Below are 18,966 nucleotides of genomic sequence, written 5' to 3' on the forward strand. Positions count from 1 at the left end.
TCTCAATGCTACATTATACTCGCAAGGTTAAAATCCGAGACAAGGGGAGCCTTGTCCCCCGCCAGCTTCCCTGGCCTTTTCCAGGGGACACACCACCCGAAGGCAGAATCCTGCCTGACACCTGGGAAGAGGCAGAGTTCCCACGCGTGCCAAGTTCACTATGCCCGTTATGCAGGCACCGGGAACCCAGCCCGACCCGCGCGCTGGACCCACCACCATCTCCCCCGCCCGCTCCGACTGCAGTTCCTCTCGCGAGAGCACCGGCAGGGCGGGCCCGAGCGGCGCCGGGATGTCAGCGGAGCGCTCCAGACCGCGCCCCTCTTGGCGCAGCTGGGAGAGAGGCGCGCGCAAGTCGGGGGGAGGGAGCGGCCGGCGTCGCGCACGCGCAGGAGGGCGAGCGGGCAAGGGAGGAGAGGGGGGCCCGCGGAGACCCGAGGGCGAGGGGCGGGGCTTTGCGTCGCGCCGCGGGCACGTCGTTGCGCGTCCCCAGTATTTAATGTCTCTGTGTTCGCCCGGCCTGGGCTAGCACGTGGGGGAACGGCCGAAACGCGGCGCAGCGCTGCAGGGCAGGGCCGCGGGGCTAGGTGGGGGCCGGGGGGCGGTGGCGGGAGGACTGTGTACCTAGACGGTCGCCCGGGAGCTGGTAAGTAGCGGCTGGCGCGGGCACCCGCCTGTCGGGCCCGGAGGGAGAGCGAGTTGGGGGGTGATGGGGAGCCTGGGGTGCAGGTGCAGGGTGCGACGCGCGCGCCAGGTGCGCTGGGAACGGTGCGGTGTGTGCACGGCGCCCGCTGTGAAGCGGGCGGGTCTGTGCCTCGGTGACCCGCGCGCCCCCTGCTCCTCCGCCGTCGAGCGGGCTGCTGACAGATCGCGTGCACCGAGCTTGGGGCGCCACTCCGAGCCGCTGCTCCCCCTTCCCATCCCCCGCACATCACTGGCCTCTAGGATGAGGATGAGGGACGTAATTCCCCGGGCGCCCCGGTGCGCCTCAACTTTCCCAGTGCTGGCTCACCCTTTTTGGGTAGTGAACCCGAGCGCGTCCCACCCAAGGTCGCCCAGCCTCGCTCGCGTTTACTTTTCAAAGGTCGTGTGTACCCAGTTTGAGCTTGGAGGGGAGGTAGCGGAGCGGTTTCTGTCCAGGACCCGGTGCCCAAGGCGGGAGAGCTGGTCCTTGGGGATCGATCCCTTTCGTGACTGAGGGATCGGAGTTGGAATTGGTCACTTTCAGAGCCTCCTCCAACTTCTGGGCCCGGTTGATTCGTTCTGGGTTGGCCTGGCAGTTGTGGCAAACCCGAGCAGGTAGGCAAGGTTCCTGGAGTTCAGTGCCGCAAACTATTGGAGCGAGCTCTGCCGTCGCAGCGGGGAGGATGGGATGCAAGACAGGTCCCAAGCCTATTGGCGGTCAAGGGACCGTAAGAACCGAGTTAAGGTCAGGAAGTCGAGGTCTTGGGTATTTTTAAGGGGATTAGGGTTTGTGGCCTCATAAGCGTGTCCCGTATGGTGGAGGACCTTTGGCTCGAGGTGCCCTCTGACTTCTGGGCTGGGGGGAGTCCAGTGTCACATGTCACGCTCCACGTTCCTTCCCGGCCCAGGTCGGTGATCTGGAGGGACTTTGCCGGGGTCATAGTTAAAAATGTGCTTCGAGAGATCTCCGGACGCGTAAGGGGCAGACACTCCGGTGCCAACTACTCCTGTGCCTTAGGTTATGGCTTTTCTTGTTTCCTTTCTGCGAGAGGGAAGGTGCTTATGGTATTGGACCGTGCAGAAGAGACCTCTGGGAAGCCCTCTACATAACGGGGCCTTTCTCCTCCTTCCCCTCCCCACCTCCGGGCAAATGCCTCGGGCAACCGATATCTTTCTAAGCACACCTTGGGCTGTGCTTAACACAAAACCGGTGGATTTCGCTCCAGGTGCGAGTAGAGGCTTCTCAAACCCAGTGTGTAGGGCAATTAGTGAGGTTAAACTGTCGATCTTTCCCCTACTGAGGTTGAGGCTGCTTGGGGTTTAAATTTAACTCCTGCAGTGAAATTAGGGCTGCTGGACCTGATATAACTATCTCTGTTGGTTTGCCACCTCCCTCTATACTCGAGTATTACAATTGACAGGCAGGATCACAGTTCACAGAAAGCTATTGCTTCTGGGAATTAACCTTACACACTCATTTAACTGCAAAATCCTTTCCAGATTAGTAACTGTGAAGTGTTTTGGTTTTTGTTTTTGTTTGTTTGTTTTAAACGTTTAACTTTAGAAAGTGAGGCTTAGAGTCTTAGGGCTCCACCTGCCCATTCCTCTCTTAAAGGTACAGAGCATCTAGAACTCTGTGAAGTAGTTGTTCTATCGGCTTCTTCTGTTACTGACATTTAAGTGGTTCACCTGCAGTTTATTTAGTACTTTTTCTGAGCCCAAGGAACAAGTGAGGTTATGTTTGGGGAGCTTTTTGGACGTGTTGTTGAGCCTTCTTTCACCTCTAACTTGTTTTGTAGGTTCTGGGTAATTCCTGGGTGTAGTCTTGTGAAATAGGAAAAATAGCCTTGGGTTAGAGGACCCTACGGGTATGCAAATCACTGAAGCCTCAGCCATTTTGCTAATTCAATAGGCCTTGTTCTGTAGGGTGTGCAGGTGGCTCTCCAACCCCGTGGGTGAGACCTGCTCTAGACCTAGTGGGTTTGTGTCCATGTGGAGTTCCTTATGGGAGTCTTGCCCATCTCCCAGCTGTTTGTAGAAATTGCATTTACGCTTAGTCAATGCAGGGCGACAGCCAACATACAGCTATCTCTAATGTACGTCGCCTGCTCAGATGCTGAAAGTAATGTATCAGGTTGCTGAACATCAATACTTTACAGCAATGTCTTGCTAACCAGTAAACCAGATTATACTTGGACCTGACCCAGAGGCTGGTCGTAGCCATGGTTAATGGAGGAAAGTAGTTTTCACTTCCAGTTTCCCCTTTCTCATCCTGAATATGGATGGAGATCATATCTGAGATTTGGGACTATGCCTGGTATATAGCAGGCACTTTAGTATAGTGTCCCTCTCTCCCAAGGAATCCCTGTGTTTGACTTAGTCATTTGATTATTTAAATATAAAAGCACCCCCTCCCCTAGCCTTTGACCTAGTAACTTGCTTAGAAGAAAGACAAATTGGTTTCCCCGTGCTTTGCCACCTAGCCCCCTGGGTCAATAGTCTCCATCAAACTGGCATTTTAAGGTTTTGGAGCTCATGTGCCTGGAGAGCTGCCCTGTTTTCCGTGGCCACTCCTTCCTAATCTTCCGCGTGAGTCTGTCATGCCTAGGCCGCTGCAGCCCAGTCTTTTCCTGTTTGGGGGAAGTTTGTGTCTGGCATTTGTTTCATCCTAGGAACCGTATTATGGGGAGGTGCTTGGGTTCTGTGGACTCCATGCCCCGCTGAAATCATCTCATCCTATTTGAGAGTTGCTAATCTCTATAGTGGGGTGTGTTTAAGTCCTAAATCTTACTAACTAGGGCAAGTTCTGTTTTTCCTTCCTGGTGTAGTCCTCTCCACCTTTCTCAAGTACTTGGGCTTGAACGTAGGGGCCTTATGCATGGTAAATGCTGAACCACTGAACTTTAGCCCCAAGTGTTCTTTTTCTTCTTCTTCTTCTTTTAGACAGTCATGATAAGTGAAGCCGGCCTAAACCCACAATCCCCCTGCCTCAGTCTTCCAAGTGAAGGGATTATAAGCACACAGCACCACTGTTCACCTTTTCCTTACCTTGTCTTCTTCCTCCTGATGGTGTGGGTCGTTCTAAGGCCTTGCCATTTGGATGCTCTTGCAGTTCTTGTAAACTTTCTGTTCCCTGTCCTGTCTCCTGGCCACTTGTGTCCACTCAGCCTTGTCACTGAGGCCCATTTGTATCAAGAGCAAAGCAAGGTGAGTTCTGGAGGGAAAGTCTGTATGCTCAGGATAGGGGGGCCTGTCGTTGCTGGCCGTGGCTGGCCAGAGTTCAGGGCCTCATGTATTTCTCCAAGCTCCAACCAGCCTCCTGGCTTTCTAAGGGTCTGGTGGTTTTTTTTTTTGTTTTGTTTTGTTTTTTTTCCAATTGGTAGAAGAGACTTGGTAAACTAAAGGCTTTAAAGGTATTCTGATTATGGGCTGAAGAGAGAGAGAGGGAGGGAGGGAGAGAGTGTGCACATGAGCAAGCACTGATAATCTCAGGCTTATACCTAAAAAGTATTCTGATTGTGGGAGTTAGGGCATGGTGCCTGGGGGCCCGGGGGCTGCTAGAGGAATGTGTTTGGGCTGCCACACTGGGCAGTGCAAGTCACCAACGTTTCATCACCATGAAAAGTTTTGGTTGGTGCAGGTCTAGAATATTCTTTGTCCTGCTCTAAAATCTTAGCTGCCTCTCTGTAAGTCTCTGAAACACCACACGTTTGGGTTTTAGTGTTAATAGCTCACAACCCCAACCACTCGGGTGACATAGATTTTTTTCCTATGGAAGGTTAGAAGCAAGTTCTGGTCTACAGTGGGGAGGGGCATGGTCCCTTAGGAAATAGGTTGAGAAATGAATTTAGTGAGAGGCCTGGGGACATGAGCACGGAGCACAGTGGTCAGACTTGAAGCCCTTCGCCATTTTGGTTCGAGACCTTTGCTCATTACTGTATAGGGCCTTGTTGATTCGCCAAGACCTGTCTGTATTCCTTATCCTTGGTCTCCAAATGTCATGTGTCACTACACCCCATAGCTTCCGAAAGGACCTCTGTGAAACCTCTCCACTCAAGTAGTTTGAGTTTTTGTCCTGTGCCTGTAACACATTTTCTTCTGAGGCCAGGTCTGCCTGTGTATCTGAGGCGTGAACTGTGTAGCCACAGCTGGCCTTAGATCATCCTCAGAGCCTTCCAAGTGCTGGGATTTCAGACATGAGCTACTGTATCTGACTTCTTAGCAACTCTCAGTGTGAAGAGTTGTACTTTTACAGAAGGCAGTGGGAAGAGAGAGGCAGCAGTGTTGCCCCTGAAATGTTGGTGTGGGATGAACCTGTGTGGAGTGGACAGAAGTCTACTTAACTCACATAGGAATCACATGGCTCACCGAAGGGTGGGTACCGTCAGAGTCCAGGTTGGTGGACCAACGAGTTTTATTGGTGTTACTTATAAGAATATGGGTGAGGGGTTATTTATAGGAGCAGAAGTGACGCAAAGACATGTTTCATCACCAAGGCCCACCCCAGCACCAGTGACAACTTGCAAAAGCTGGGAACCCTAGAGCACACTGCTCAGCCTGCAGGCGGCTCAGACAGGTTGGAGAGCGTCCTTTCCAGGTGACTCTGGTCTCAACCTCTTCCCTGCAGTGGTCTGGTCGCAGTCTCTGCAGCTCCCCTTCCAATCTTGTTTGTGGTTCAGCTCTTTTCCCTGTGAGAGGGACTCAGCATTTTTATTCTGACTGGGAGGAGCCTAGTGATTCTGTTCGGTTTCAAGGAGTTCTTGCAGCTAGTTTTTAGTTTACATACATACCTGTATACATCCCTGCAGGATGGAATGTTTTGATCTGGGAAGAAACTCGTCAAACAGCAGTCTGGTTCTGGGTCTGCTTTGTGTGGATCTTTCCGAAGTAGCATTGAACTTAATCTTACAAATGTGCAACATTTGATGAGCACCTATTAGAATGCTCTATATTAATTTGTTGAAATGGGGTCTTACTGTGTTGCCATGGCTGGTCCCAGGCTCCTGGGCCTCCCCAACTTCCCCAACCCCCCTCCCCCACTTCCCGAGTAGCTAGGACTAGACACCTCTGTACTGCCTAGGTAGATTTTTGTTTTGTTCTTTAAACCACGCTGTTTTTATCCTTTCATCTCCGAGTTTAAGAATCTCTAGTTTGAAACTGAAATCCCCAAAGAGGATAGGTAAGGTGACCCCCAGGACACTCTCAGTTTTGGGCTGACTTTGGATGTATTTTTTTCTTCCCCATATGGATCTGTCCTTGAGACCCTATTTTCTGCTCCATTATCACCCCCTCTTCGTCCACAATGTGAAACTGGAGTTTTCAAGAATGAAGAGTTCATCCCACAGACAGAGCCTGGTAAGCATTTATTTCGAGTCAGTTAAGCCTCATTACTACCCTGTGGAGCTGTTCAGGTCCCTTTTCCCAGAAAACTGAAGTTCGGATCTTATTCTTTCAACCCTTTACAAAGCCCTGTCCATCATTAGGGAAATGCACCTTTGAAATGCACAAGTAATTACTGAATAAGAAAGCCTCTGGGTCTGGGAAACTGAGCGGGTTGCAAAACAACCTTGAAGTCACTCATTCCTTGGCTAATAATAACATTGCCTGTCAGACCTCACATGGAGGTCATGAGACCATCCCCCCTGGCCCTCAGTAGGCTGTTACCCAAGAGAGGAGGAGACAGCGAGATCATCCAAGGCAGCCCCCAGACCTTTCTCTCCAGCCTTGGTCTCCTCTCCCACCTTGGTGAGGCTGAGATGGCACCTCATTTGGAGGCAGCTCTGGTCTGCTGTTCATCTTCTTGTCACTCCGTCAGACTTCTGACTTGTCCAGCTGCCCTGGAGAGTGGCCAGCTCTTGAGAATAACCTCCCAGCGTTGTCCTTTGCTTTGGTGTGACCCGCTCCACCGAGCTTGTGGTTATTTTTAGCAGGTGGCATCCTCCAGGAGCGACAAGTGCATGTGGCTGTGTGTCCAGGACAGGTCCTATGGGGGCCACTGCTCCTAATCAGGGGAAGGAGGAGACTAAAGCCACCCTTAGAAACTGCCATGGCCTCAGCACTGGCCCAGTAAGAGGTCTCTGAGTTGTCTTTTCTGTTCTGGGTTTGGAGCCGGACCAGGCAGGCATGTGGCTGAGGCCGTTGTCAGTGAGCTAGGGAGATGGGTCAGGTACTGTCTTAGGAAATGAGGCCCCTTGACACCCCAGTAGTGAATTTCCCGGAAAAACGTATTAATCCCCATTTCCCACCCATCTCTGCCTTTTTAGTGAAGTTGTTCAAGCCTTAGGGCTGGCCACTACAAAGCATAAAACCTGAAACTGTGTGTTGTCCAGTTGCTGGTGTCTTCTGGCTTTCATCAAAATACAAACACAGGAGGTGGCTAAGTGACTCCAGTAGGTGTGTGTGTGTGTGTGTGTGTGTGTGTGTGTAACCCAGGGACTTTCGCGTGTTAGGCTCTACTCTGAGGCACATCAGCAGCCCACACACCCCCTACCCCACTAGGAATCCTTTTCTGGGAGGAAGCCACTGAGGCGGAAGAGGGAGGAAAAAGGAGTTTGACAAGTTTGCCTTGTTCCTCATACTTTTCTTTCCGCTCTCCCCCTTTCTCCTTCCCTCTAACCCGGCTGCCAACTCCAGCCCATCTATCTGTTTCTGATTAAGAAAGCTTCAAGCCATATAAGGCCCTCTGTGGCCTATGGTTTATGTTGGCTGGAGAGCAAGATTGTTGTTGCAAGGTCTGGCTCAAGGACTAGAGAGAGCCTTTGTGTGTGTGTGTACGCGTGTGCGTGTGTGTGTGTGTGTGTGTGTGTGTGTGTGCGTGTACTATACATGTGTGCACCTATCCCTAGGGGCTGGACCCACTTGAGGGGTAGTACTAAACACACTGGTCCAGCAGTGGCTCTCTAAACTAATGTGTAATGTAGCTGCGGGGCTTCCTAGCAAGGGTGCTTGCTGAGATTTGGAGTAAAAAATAAGTCAGTTTACCCAGAAAACACAGTTATGTTTCTAGCCAGGGGCAACATGATTCTAGACTAAAATCTGGAGACAGCTTATGAAGTAAGAACAAAGTACCCTGACCCTGGAGAATGGTTGCCCCTCTGGAAGTACATTTCCTTTATTTATTTATTTATTTATTTGCTTGCTTACTTTGTGAGTCCCATGATTCCTTGAGTTTAGCTTCTGTGGGGCACGTGGAGCCTGCCATTCCTCTGACTCTCTCTTGGCCTCTCCTTGCTGTCCCTTGAGCTAAGCTTGCTCCTGCCTGAGGACTTTGGCACATATTTTCTCTCTCTCTCTGCACCACCTTCATCCTGGCATGGCGCCCTACTGTTCAGCTCCGCGGCTCTGGTGGCCCCTCTTCCTAGAGGCACATTCGCTTCCTCTTTCTACATAGAGCTTCCCATCCCATAGACTCTCCCTTGCCTTTCTCCTATCTGCTGGAGGGCCCACAAAAGACAAGGAAGCATTTCTTAACCCTCTCATTACTTTTACATTCATGGGGGTTGCGCCAGGGGTGCCTTAAGGCTGTGCTCTCAAGCGGTTCAGAGACGACAGGCATATTACATCGAGTTCTTCAGTGACTGTCTTATCTGAAAGTTGAGTCCCATCCCTTCCTCCGCCTTTGCTGCCTGGGTATTGATACCTTTATTAAATGATGGGCCCTGCTGAGTTAAGGGTGCGGAGAATGTTGCCATGATTCTCAAAAACTCTATCAGTCAGAATTTTTTTTTGTTGTTTATTTATTGTTCTGGGGGTTGAATCCAATGCCTTGGCAGACCGAGCTGACTTTTTGACTATATACAAAGTTTGAAAGGACAGTTCTTTGCTGGGACTGTGATTTGTACAGGGCTTTCCCAGAATGCACCAGACAAACCCTGGATAATTTATTCCCAGTCAGTTTTTTGTCCTAGAGCACCTTGGAAGCTACCTTAGGCCTTCCCTTTCCTCCTTCCTTATTTCTCTATGTATTATTTTTAGTGTGTGTATGTGTGTGTGTGCGCGTGCGCACTCACGCCTATGTGAGAGTATCTATCCAAGGAGCTGGACTCACAGGTAGTTGTGATCCACCTAGCGTTGGTGCTGGGACCGGAACTCAACTTCTTGAGCCGACTCTCCAGTCTTCCTAGCTGTCCTGTCGACTTTTATCTGTTTCTGGTCTGCTTGTTTGCTTCCTTTTTCTCTTCCTTTAGAGAATGCTGTCTGGTTTTCTGCTGTGACAAAGTGAACGCTCTGTTCATTCCTATACCTTCTTTCTCTTTGTCTCAGTATAGAAGTAGCGTAATTTGATAGTTGCTATTCATAAACATTTTCTGAGGCAAAGTTTGCAGTTTCCCAAATTTTTTTTTTCTTTTTCACTATGTAGCCCAGGCTTGTCTGGTGTTCACCATCCTGCTGCCTCAGACCCCACCCCCACCCCAAGTCCCGGGATTACACATACGCACCACCATGCCTCACCTTACCTGCTTTCTGTACTTGTCTGTGTCTTTACTAGTTCCCTGCTTCTCCTGAGCCTCTGCCTTTGTGGCAGGCTTTATGCCAGTTGGTGGGAAGGCTTTTGTGATTAAGCACATCGGGTCCTCCTAAGAGTTCTGTGCTGCTCTGGGGATATAGCCCTTTCTGTTGGTTCTGCCTGTTCCTCCGCCTGGGAATTCTTTTCATCTGTTATGTTCGTTCCTGGGTGTGATACCTGCTCCTTCCTGGATGTATCCCCATGTCTCGGTGGAACGCATCCCCTAGTACCTTACTGAGAACGTGTGTGCACACAGGTGGGTGGCTAGCCGATGAGTGCAGGAGAGCAGGCCCCTTTGAAAGTGTGCAGTGAGAGGATGTGACTGGATACAGGACTGTCCAGCAGGGACAGCTAAGCCAGGAGGTCCCTTCCACCGAGGTAACAGAAGGCATCTTTGGGGAGTTGTGATGGAGAGGCGGTCTGCAGTTGAGCACCCAGGTGGTGGTGAATGTGGCCGTTGAGTGCAACCCAGCTCTCCTTGCTCCTCGGCATCCAGTCTATAAAGTCCCTTCAGTCCCACACAAGGACACTAGAACTTCCCCGCCCAAGGAACTGACACTGCCTTCTGTTTGTTCCTCCGACTACCAGATATTTCTCCTGTCCTTTAGACCAGTCAGTGGCAGTGTGGACAGCTCCCTAGGGAAGAGGTCATGGGTTTTGACTTCCAGAAAGCTATGGGAAGTTCACGTTCTCATTCATTTTTGCCCTACACTGCCTGGTACTTGGGGTTGCCAATAAATATTTATTGAATAAAAATTTTCCTCTTATGTCTTTGTGATTTCTTGGTTGCTGCTGCTGCATTGGTTGTTGACCACACATCAACATCTTTTCTTGTCTTTTGTGAAGACACACACGATCTTTTAGTTTTTATTTGCTGGTCTTGAGACAGGGTCTCTAACTGGTGATCCTCCTGTCTCAGCCTCTGGAGTACTGGGATTATGATCTCTTAAGTATGCTTGTAGTCAGATCACTGCTCACACCTCTGGGGCAGGCTTGTGTGGTACCTTCTGTGGTGAGGTGGGAACTCCGTGTACCCAGGAGTACATTCCTGCATCATCGCCCCTCAGAGCCTGACAGGATTCACTTGTAAGGCCAAGTAATAATAAAGAACCTAAGACAGAGTTAGGATGGCCAAGTTTCAAAACCACACCTCTTCCCGAGATAAAGGACTGGGGAGACCATAGGATGGCCAAGTTTCAAAACCACACCTCTTCCCGAGATAAAGGACTGGGGAGACCACCGTAGGAGGGCTGAACTGTTTTCCCACATTACTGGAGAGGCCTGAGGCTGGACCTGCCAGCAGAGAGAGGCAGGCGCTCTTCTTGCGTGGTGGTTCCCTTTGTTACCAGGTTTTCTTTTACTTCTTGTGTGTGGTTGCTTTGCCTGTATCTGTGTATGCACACCATGTTCATACAGTGCCTTCAGGAGACAGAAGAAGAGGGAATCGGGTCCCCTGGGACTGGAGTCACGGAGGGTTTTGAGCCACTGTGTGGGTACTGAGAATTGAACCCAGGACCTCTGCAAGAACAGCCAGTGCTCTCAACAGCTGAGCCACCACCTCTCCAGCCCTTGTTACCAGATTCTCTAAACCAGAAGTTAGTTAACTACTGATTGGGCTGGCAAGGAAGACACTGTGTCTAGGATAGGAGTTTTGACTTCTAGCTCTTCTTAACTGAGCTGCTTGGTTCTAGACCTTAGTTTTCCTTTTTGGCCAGAGAAGTTTCACCAAACAGGTCTTTCTCTTAGATGTTTTGTTAAGCTTCTGTCCTCCTACTGTGAAGCAGGTTGAGAAAGTATTCCACTATGTCCTGATAGCTGGCCTACCTATGCAAGGAATTAGAGCTACCCTAGGGGTGCATCTGTTTGTCTTGTCAGCCTGTCTGCCTGCCTGTACTGGCTTGTTTGCTGTCCTGTCAGACTGTCACAATGGAGAGTTTAGGGCTAACCCTGGGCAGGCTGGCTAGCCCATTATGAGCTAATGTGGAATTTTGAGGCACTGTCATGAGTCACAGCTTGCTCAGCCCCCCAGGGATGAAGGGAACACCAGCGCTGGGCTAAGACCGGCACACCTGAGGCATGGCTCCATCACTGTGATCCTGGGCCCCAGCCATGCTGCTGTGGGAGAGTGGCCCCGGCTCACCATCACCCCCCACCTCAGTGGCAAAAGTGCACTCTGCCAGCAAGGTAGGTGCTGGCTTCATGACTTTGGTCAGGACCTCTCGTGTCAGGATTTTTCTGGGAAAACCCTCTGGTACTGTGCTGCCCTCGGGACTGGGGCCACCAGCATGTAGATATTTAAATTAACTTTATGTAAGATTAGAAACTGAGTTCTTCAGTCCCATTTTGTCATATTTCAAGTGCTCAGTAAGCTCAGTAACATGTGGCAAAGTGGCTGACTGCCAGTGTTGGACAGGCGTCACCACATGGGGCTTGCCCCAGTGTTACCTCTGGTGATCTGCCCCACTTTGACCAGGCTGCCACTACCTTGACTATAAAGGTCACAGGCCTCCTCACCAGCTCTTTAGGTCAACTGCTAGGACACCTTCAGGCCCTGCCCAGGGCGTTTGCTCCCCTGGAGCAAGCTCTTAAAGGTATCAGAACCATGATAATGCCATTTCTCCCCCATATGTATTGCAACTCATAGAAATCCTGGCCTTAAAAAGAATTTACTTATTTTATGTGCATGAGTGTTTTGCCTGCATATTTGTGTGAATACTGCATGTGTGCCTGGAAGGCCGGAAGAGGATGGCAGAAACCCTGGAACTGATGCTTATACACCCCCTTATGTGTCCTGGGAACAGAACCTATATCCTCTGGGAGAGCAGTTAGTGCCTTTGACCATTGAGCCATCTCTTCAGCCTTAATCCTGGGCTTCAAAAAAGCTTTGGTGTACTCTTCCAATACTTGGGTGCAGGTGTGTGCTCCAGTCTGGGATAGCCTTCTCCCCGGACCTGAGCTGCTTTCTGGCAGAAGAACTCCTCCTTACAAGCATCATGCACAGATATGGATAAGCGAGTAAGCAAGGGAGCAGCTAGCCCAAGAGTTCAGAAGATGCTGCTGATGGAAACTAGAGGGTCTTTTCCTTTGTAGCCAGACAGGGAACCCCGAGTGCATGTTCTTCCTCTCCTCGGCTCCTACCCCAGGGAACTTCCCTTGCAAGCTCCTTGCTACTCTTCCATACAGGAAATAAAGGAGTGCCAGCTAGGCTTTCGGTTTTGATTGCCTCTGTGTGTGTGTTGGTGGGGGGGATGCCTTGAAGGGAAGGCTCATTTAGGGAGAGCTGGCTGTGCTTTGCTCAGGAGATGGAGTGACCAGGGCACACACTTTCCGAAGAGACGTCACTGGGATGGTGGGAGGAATGTTCGAGTTCCAATCAAGAAGCTTGGCTCCTAAGCTGCTGTTGTTATGATTGACTTTCCTGTCCCTTACATGTAGTCCCTTTTCCCAGTAACGGCTTAGTCACGAGGGCCAACACCGTTCTCTGCCATTCCCAGCGATTGTTTTCTTGTTTAGAAGGCTCTCGACTGCGGTTACAGGTTTGTGAGTGAGGCCATTATTTCCCCAAAGGCCGTTCTGAAAAGCCACAGGTATTTGTGGAAAGAGAAGGGATCCTTTTAGAACCTGGAGTGAGCAGTTGAATGCAGAGACTGCTGGCTGTAGCACGTGCCTGCCTGCAGCTCTGTGTGACTGCTTGGCCACAAGCCAGCATGCATCTATTCCTGGGCAAATGGACCTGCTAAAAATAAGCAGGCAACAGTTTAATTCCAGCAGATTCAAAATAGCTGAGTGTCCTCCTCATCAGCCTAGGGCAGGTCTGTAAGCATCCTTGTGGGAGGCTTTCCCTGATTTCAGGCAGCCTGCCTCCCGTGGGGAGAAGCTGGCCTTGGCAGCTTCCAGTTGACTTGAGTGTAGAGTGTGGGGGCTCTGGGCCCTGTTGTATTCAGTCCACTTATATCTCGGGAAGTCCAGGTTTAAAAGCCAAATGCCAGCTGGGCGGTGGTGGCGCACACCTTTAATCCCAGCACTCGGGAGGCAGAGGCAGGCGGATCTCTGTGAGTTTGAGGTCTACAGAGCGAGTTCCAGGACAGCCAGAGATACACCAAGAAACCCTGTCTCAAAAAACCAAAAACAACAAAAACCAAAACCCAAATGCTTGGGACAAAGAGTAATTGACAGGCTTCGTTAGGGAAGGAAGGTAGTGGGAAGCCTTGTGAGGCTGAAGGAGTGTGTGTGTGTGTGTGTGTGTGCGCGCGCGCGCGCGTGCACGCACATTCCTGTAGGTGCATGCACAGCAGTCCTACATAGGTTGGCACATCCTATGTCACCTCTTTTTTTTTTTTTTTACTATGTCAACCCTTATATGTCAGACCATGTACACTGGGGGTAGGGGAGTGGCCTTTTATAAATTCCCAAGAGGGCTGTTTGACTGACACGAGACTGGTTTGAGATTAGGAAAAGAGAGGCTGTTTGTTTTCTTGGTTGTTAGGAAGTGGAATTGGTGGAGGGGCATCAGTTGCCATAGAGAGCCCCCTGTGGGTGCCTCCTGGTACCAGACATGCTTAAAAAAGACAGCTAGGTCTGCCTACAAGGCCTTTGGGTGTGTAGCTGCCGGTCCCAGGGGCTCCTTTCAGCAGAGAATGGCTGCTGCCCCACCCACTGTCTGGGAAGCAGGGACAAAGAATCCCTGCTCTCTGTGGGGGGGGATCCTTCACTCTCGATTTTTGCCTGGAAACGACCCTGGGGAGAGGGGCTTTGTCCTGAGCGCTCACCCCTTTGAGCAGTGGGTCTCTGGGCTATGGAGCAGTGGGCATTGTGAATCTCTTCTAGGTTCATTGTATTGGCTGGTCTCAGGTTAGCACAAGAGAGGGAAACGGGATGGGAAATGTCACCACAACTGCTTTCCTGGGCTGTCCTTTCAGCTGAAGTCCTACAACAGAGTTATCTGTACTGGGTAGGCTTGAGGCTTAGAGCTTCAGTCTCTGGGAATGAGTCCAGCGGGAAGGGAGTCTTAGATAGGCTGTGGTGGTGCTAAGCTCAGAGCAGCAGGAAGGTGCTGGTCCTGGGCATTCTGTCTGAACTAGGACTGGGGACAGCTGGGGAAGTAATGGAAGGGAGCCCTTGGCATGGTGGGCCTTGGACATAGTGTGGACCAGCCAGGTCCTGGACTAAAGCTGGATTGGAGGGCTTGCTGTCGGGCCTCTCTTTGTGGCGTAGCTAGCTCCTGGGGTTTGAGGAGGTAAGAGCGGAGTGACCTCTAACAGAGAAGGTGGGACTGTGGGCTTCAATTTAGTTTCAAAGGGAGCAGAGCTCCTCCCTACTGGACTGGAAGCCATTTCTCCATTTCTGTCTGAGGAACCAAGCTGTCTCTCACACATATCATGACCTTGGTCTTGGCTTTCTCTGTGTTAGAAGGGAGAGCTGCTCTCTGTTGGCATGGCTGTGGGTTTGTTCTCTTTTTGTCTACTCCATTCCACTGAGTCTTTTTCCTGAGGCCAGAGAACGCTAGAATTCTGTAGGAGTTACAGACGTGAGTCCTGCTGGGAAGGATTGCCTATTAGCAAGGGGTCAGACATAGAAATGTGAGGCCATGTTCAGACTCCAGTGCTGCTCCTGTCAGCACGCACCTGCTGGGCACCGCCTTCCCGAGTCTGGGCTGTGTGCTCTGCCTGCCAGGTACAAGTTTCTCTCCTGAACAGTCTCGTTACTCTTACTCCTTTGTGTGAACGACACTGACCGTGGATCCAGTGAGTCCCATCTTGCTGCTGTGTTTTGAGTGTGTGGAGGATGTTGCAGATCAAAGATTCTCAAGCCTGACTGAATACTGGGATCACCTGGGCTTAAACCAAGCAAACCTGGTATTGATTCTTGGGTCTCAGATTCTGATTGAATTGGTTTGGGTGCCACCTTGGCCTCAGGCCCTGGAGAACTTCCTTGAATCTGGGTGTGGTGGTGGCTCATACTTGTAACTCAGTGATAGTCATAGTAGTTGAGAGACTGAAACAGGAAAATTGAAAGTCCAAGGGATACCAATAAAACCTGGGATACCAATAAAACAAAGTAAAAACTTCCTCAAAGAGGGAACTGGAGAGATGGCTCAGTGGTTAAGAGCACTTTCTGCTTTTGTAGGGGCCTGAGCTTGGTTCCTAGCACCCACAGGTATCTCACAACCACCCACGAGTCGATTTCCACAGAATCTGATGCCCTCATTTGACCTCCAAAGGCATCAGGCACACACAAATACATATATTCAGACAAAACACTTGAGATACATAAAATAAATCTTAAAGCTTCTTTGGTGATATGTGTGAATGAAAAAAAAATAAAAGGAATAAAATGAAATAAAGAAATAAAAAGGAAAGACATGACTGCTCCAAGGTTTGGTGGAGGAGAAAGTTTATTGTGGTAAAAGGGAGAATGTAGGTAGAGGCCATCTGGGAGTCCCGAGTGGACGTGCCCAGGCTCAGCTGGGCCATGAGGGAGAAGGGAGAAGGAGAAGGGAGAGGGGAACTTGGTGCAGCAGCCAGGAGGTCAAAGGTACAGGACGGAAGGGTAACCAAAATGTCTGGATTATATGTAGGGAAGAGCCTCTGGGGGAAGGGCAGCTGGAGTGTTCAGGGTGGAGGTGGGGGATGCCAGCCCTGGCCTGTAACAGGTAGGCAGTGAGGGCTGGCTGGGAGAACCTGGTGGCCTTAGAAGTTGTAACAAATCTATGTAACTAAAAAGACCATACTAGTAATGAGTTCACAGTTGCATTATGCAAAATCAGTTTGCAGAAACTGCCTTTCTCCACCAGCTGAAGGCTTAGTCTGAGTCAGGTTTCTACACCTCAACCCCAGCTATGCTTTGGTTTTCATCATTACAGTGTTTTCCGTCCGTGCACAATTTCCGTAACACCAATACAGCCAATTAGTGACGATTCTACAGTATATTTAGTGATCATTGCTCTGAAAGGGGCTAATTCCAACTTGGTGTCAAACAATAACCTTGGTGGGGGTTCTGAAGGGCTTCTGCCTATGCACAGGTAAATGTTGTTTGTAGATGGATCATAGGGTATAGGGTATGCTTATAATGTTTTCCAGGCTATTACTAATGCCCTAAAATGGTAGTATGCATTTCTCCTTTTTTTTTTTTTTTTTGGCTCACACTGCACATCTTCCCTTATGGATCAGCTGGCAAGTAAGGTGGAAGCTAGGTTCCCGTTCCTCAGCTGCGTTGCGCTGGGTTATCTAGCCGCCCAGGTGGTGATAGGCTCCCAACGAGGATGGATGGGCAGGTTGAGGAAGAAATGATGCAGGATGGAGCTGTTTGAATCTGAAGCCGCCACAATAGCATCATAGGCGTCTCCCGCACGGAGGGGTGTTTGCAGGTCACCTGAGCCCTGGCCACTGCTCAGTCTCCTTGCTTTGCTTTCCGAGGTACCTCTCAACAGCTGACCTCTTTTCCCGGCACTTCCGTCATCCCCTTCATTTGGGGGTATCTAGGTGCCTCGAGCTTTCCTGGGGATCTTGTTAAAGTGCAAACGTGATTGAGTAGGGCTGGGCCTCTAGCAGGTTTTAGGGTGTGGGTAGCGGCTTTGGTCGCTAGACCACCCTTGAAGGAACGACAGTCCTAGAAAAGTGTTCTCGATCGCTGCTGAACATGAGAGCCAGTCAGGGAGTGCTGAGGCATCTACATTGTCTCTCTCTGCAACCAAACACAAACCCATGTGCAGGTGTAATGTACTGGGTCAGTGCACAGTCCCCGTACCCCCAGTGGTTGTCAGTGCACAGTCCCCACATCAGTGCACAGTCCCTGTACCCCCAGTTGGTTTTGTTTGTTTTGTTTTTTTGAAACAGAATCTCACTATGTAGATCAGGCTGGCCTTGACCCTGACCGCTGCTCCCAAGTGCTGGGATTCAAGGGGTGCACCACTGCTGTGCCCAGCTTTCTATACTGCCTAACTGGCTTATGTAACATCTCTTCCTATCCTCATTTTTCCTAGGCATAGGTAGCTTCTTCACCTCGCCTCCAAGATGGCAATCCAGTTCCGTTCACTCTTCCCCTTGGCGTTGCCTGGAATGCTAGCACTCCTTGGCTGGTGGTGGTTTTTCTCTCGTAAAAAAGATCGACTCAGCCGCAGTGATGAGCAGATGGAGACACTGAAGGTTGGCCCTGCCATCAAGGACCGACTCCCCAGTCAAGAGGCCTGTACTAAAGTCCTGTCTGTGCCCCCCAGTGTTACACAGCCTCCAGAACCGGAACAGCTCTCTGTGGGCAAATCTTCTATAGAACCCCCAGCCTTGCCAAGGACTCGTCAGGTTCGCCGAAGATCAGAGTCCTCAGGCTGCCTCCCCAGCAATGTAGACACCAGGTCGCAGCCATGTAGAGATGACAACTCAAAGGTGGAACTCTCCCTGATGGGGGACGAAGCCAAATCTGTTCCTCTTGGATGCCCCCTTCTCCCAAAGGAAGTGTCCTTCCCCATAGAAGCAGTGGAAGGGTATAAGCAAGATTCTACCTTGGGCAAAACACCTGGAAGGGGCTGGCTGGGCCAGTGTGCAGCCTCTGGAGAGAAAGTAAGAGAGACAGGCGGGGCTGAGGGGACTGGAGACGCTGTTTTGGGGGAAAGTGTACCAGAGGAAGTCCTGTTGTCCCAGGAATGCATCTCAGAAGTGAAGAAAAGTGAGGTTCCAAGCCTGGCCCCCTGGGGAGGTGGAGGAGAAAAGGTGAGCGGTGGCCCCCCAAAGGTGACTGAGCTTGCAAAGAAGGAAGAATGTGTTGTTGGGAAGTTGCCAGGTAGCTTTGTGGAGCCGGTTCACTCAGAGCTGGTTAAGGATGAGGACGTGTTGGTACCCCAGGTCAGAGGTAGCAATACGTGGAACAGAGACCTGGCTAGTGAGCGGGTCAAAGAGGAGACCTTGCCAAAAAATGATCAGATTGAGCAGGCTGCTTTCCAGATTATCTCCCAGGTGATCTTGGAAGCGACCGAAGAGATGCGGGCCACTACGATGGGCAAGACAATGGCACAAGTGCATCCAACCCCGGCCACTCAGCCTCAGGAGCTGGAGGAGAGCTCTGTCCCAGCCAGCCAGGAAACTGGCCTGGGACAAGACACCCCAGATCCTGCTTCCGGCACAAACGCCACTGCCAGCCCATTAGCAGAAGCCTCGCCACCAAAGACCTATGTGAGCTGTCTTAGCAGTCCTCTGTCAAGCCCCACCAAGGACCAGAAGCCAAAGAACTCTGCACATCACATCTCCCTGGCCCCCTGCCCAGCACCAGTTCCCCTCCTGAGACAGTCTCTGGATGGGGCAAGTTCCCCAGGAGGAGATGACACTTTTGTCACCTGTATGTCCAACAACAGGCAGGGTGTCCTTTCAGTGACCACCTTGGGGCCGTGCTCAGATTCTTTGAGTACTTCGGGGTTTGAAGACTCTTGCACAGAGACCAACTCAAGCCCCGGAGACAAAGCTGTCACCCCACCACTGCCAGATAGTACTGAGCCCTTCAGCAATGGGGTGCTGAAGGAGGAGTTCTCAGACTTGGGGACTGAGGATGGATGGACCGTGGATGCAGAAGCAGATCACTCAGGAGGTAGGAGGACCACGGTGCTTTCTTGGTGAATCTGGGAGGGCTCCCATTATTTGCTAGGCCAAAGCTACTGGCCACCCTTCCCTTCTGCCTCGTGGGCCACGAAGTGACGCTGCCCATGTCTATGTTATCCAGACACCTGCGCAACTGGGCACCTCAAGAGGTGGTGGGTACCCGAGAAGTCAGGTGGCCATGAGGCCCCAAGGCAT

The 18,966-nt window shown here is 50.9% G+C and overlaps 1 protein-coding gene across 5 annotated transcripts in view; it reads left to right on the forward strand.

The window, feature by feature from the left end:
* Positions 1–498: 498 nt before the first annotated feature.
* Akap1 (A-kinase anchoring protein 1) overlaps positions 499–18,966 on the forward strand; it is a 30,178-nt gene continuing 11,710 nt past the window's right edge. For 2 of the 5 annotated variants that reach the window (XM_048446859.3, XM_048446863.3), the window contains exons 1-2: positions 499–643; positions 17,169–18,760. In XM_048446859.3, the coding sequence (XP_048302816.3) occupies positions 17,200–18,760 (1,561 nt within the window). In that variant the 5' untranslated portion in view covers positions 499–643; positions 17,169–17,199. Of the gene's footprint in view, positions 644–1,158; positions 1,297–5,942; positions 6,037–11,219; positions 11,372–17,168; positions 18,761–18,966 lie in introns of those variants that run through there. The other 3 variants (XM_048446861.3, XM_048446862.3, XM_048446860.3) reach the window with 3 other exon arrangements.

This window comes from Myodes glareolus, chromosome 9 (genome assembly GCF_982192425.1).
Source record: "Myodes glareolus chromosome 9, mMyoGla1.1, whole genome shotgun sequence".
Lineage (NCBI taxonomy): Eukaryota > Metazoa > Chordata > Mammalia > Rodentia > Cricetidae > Myodes > Myodes glareolus.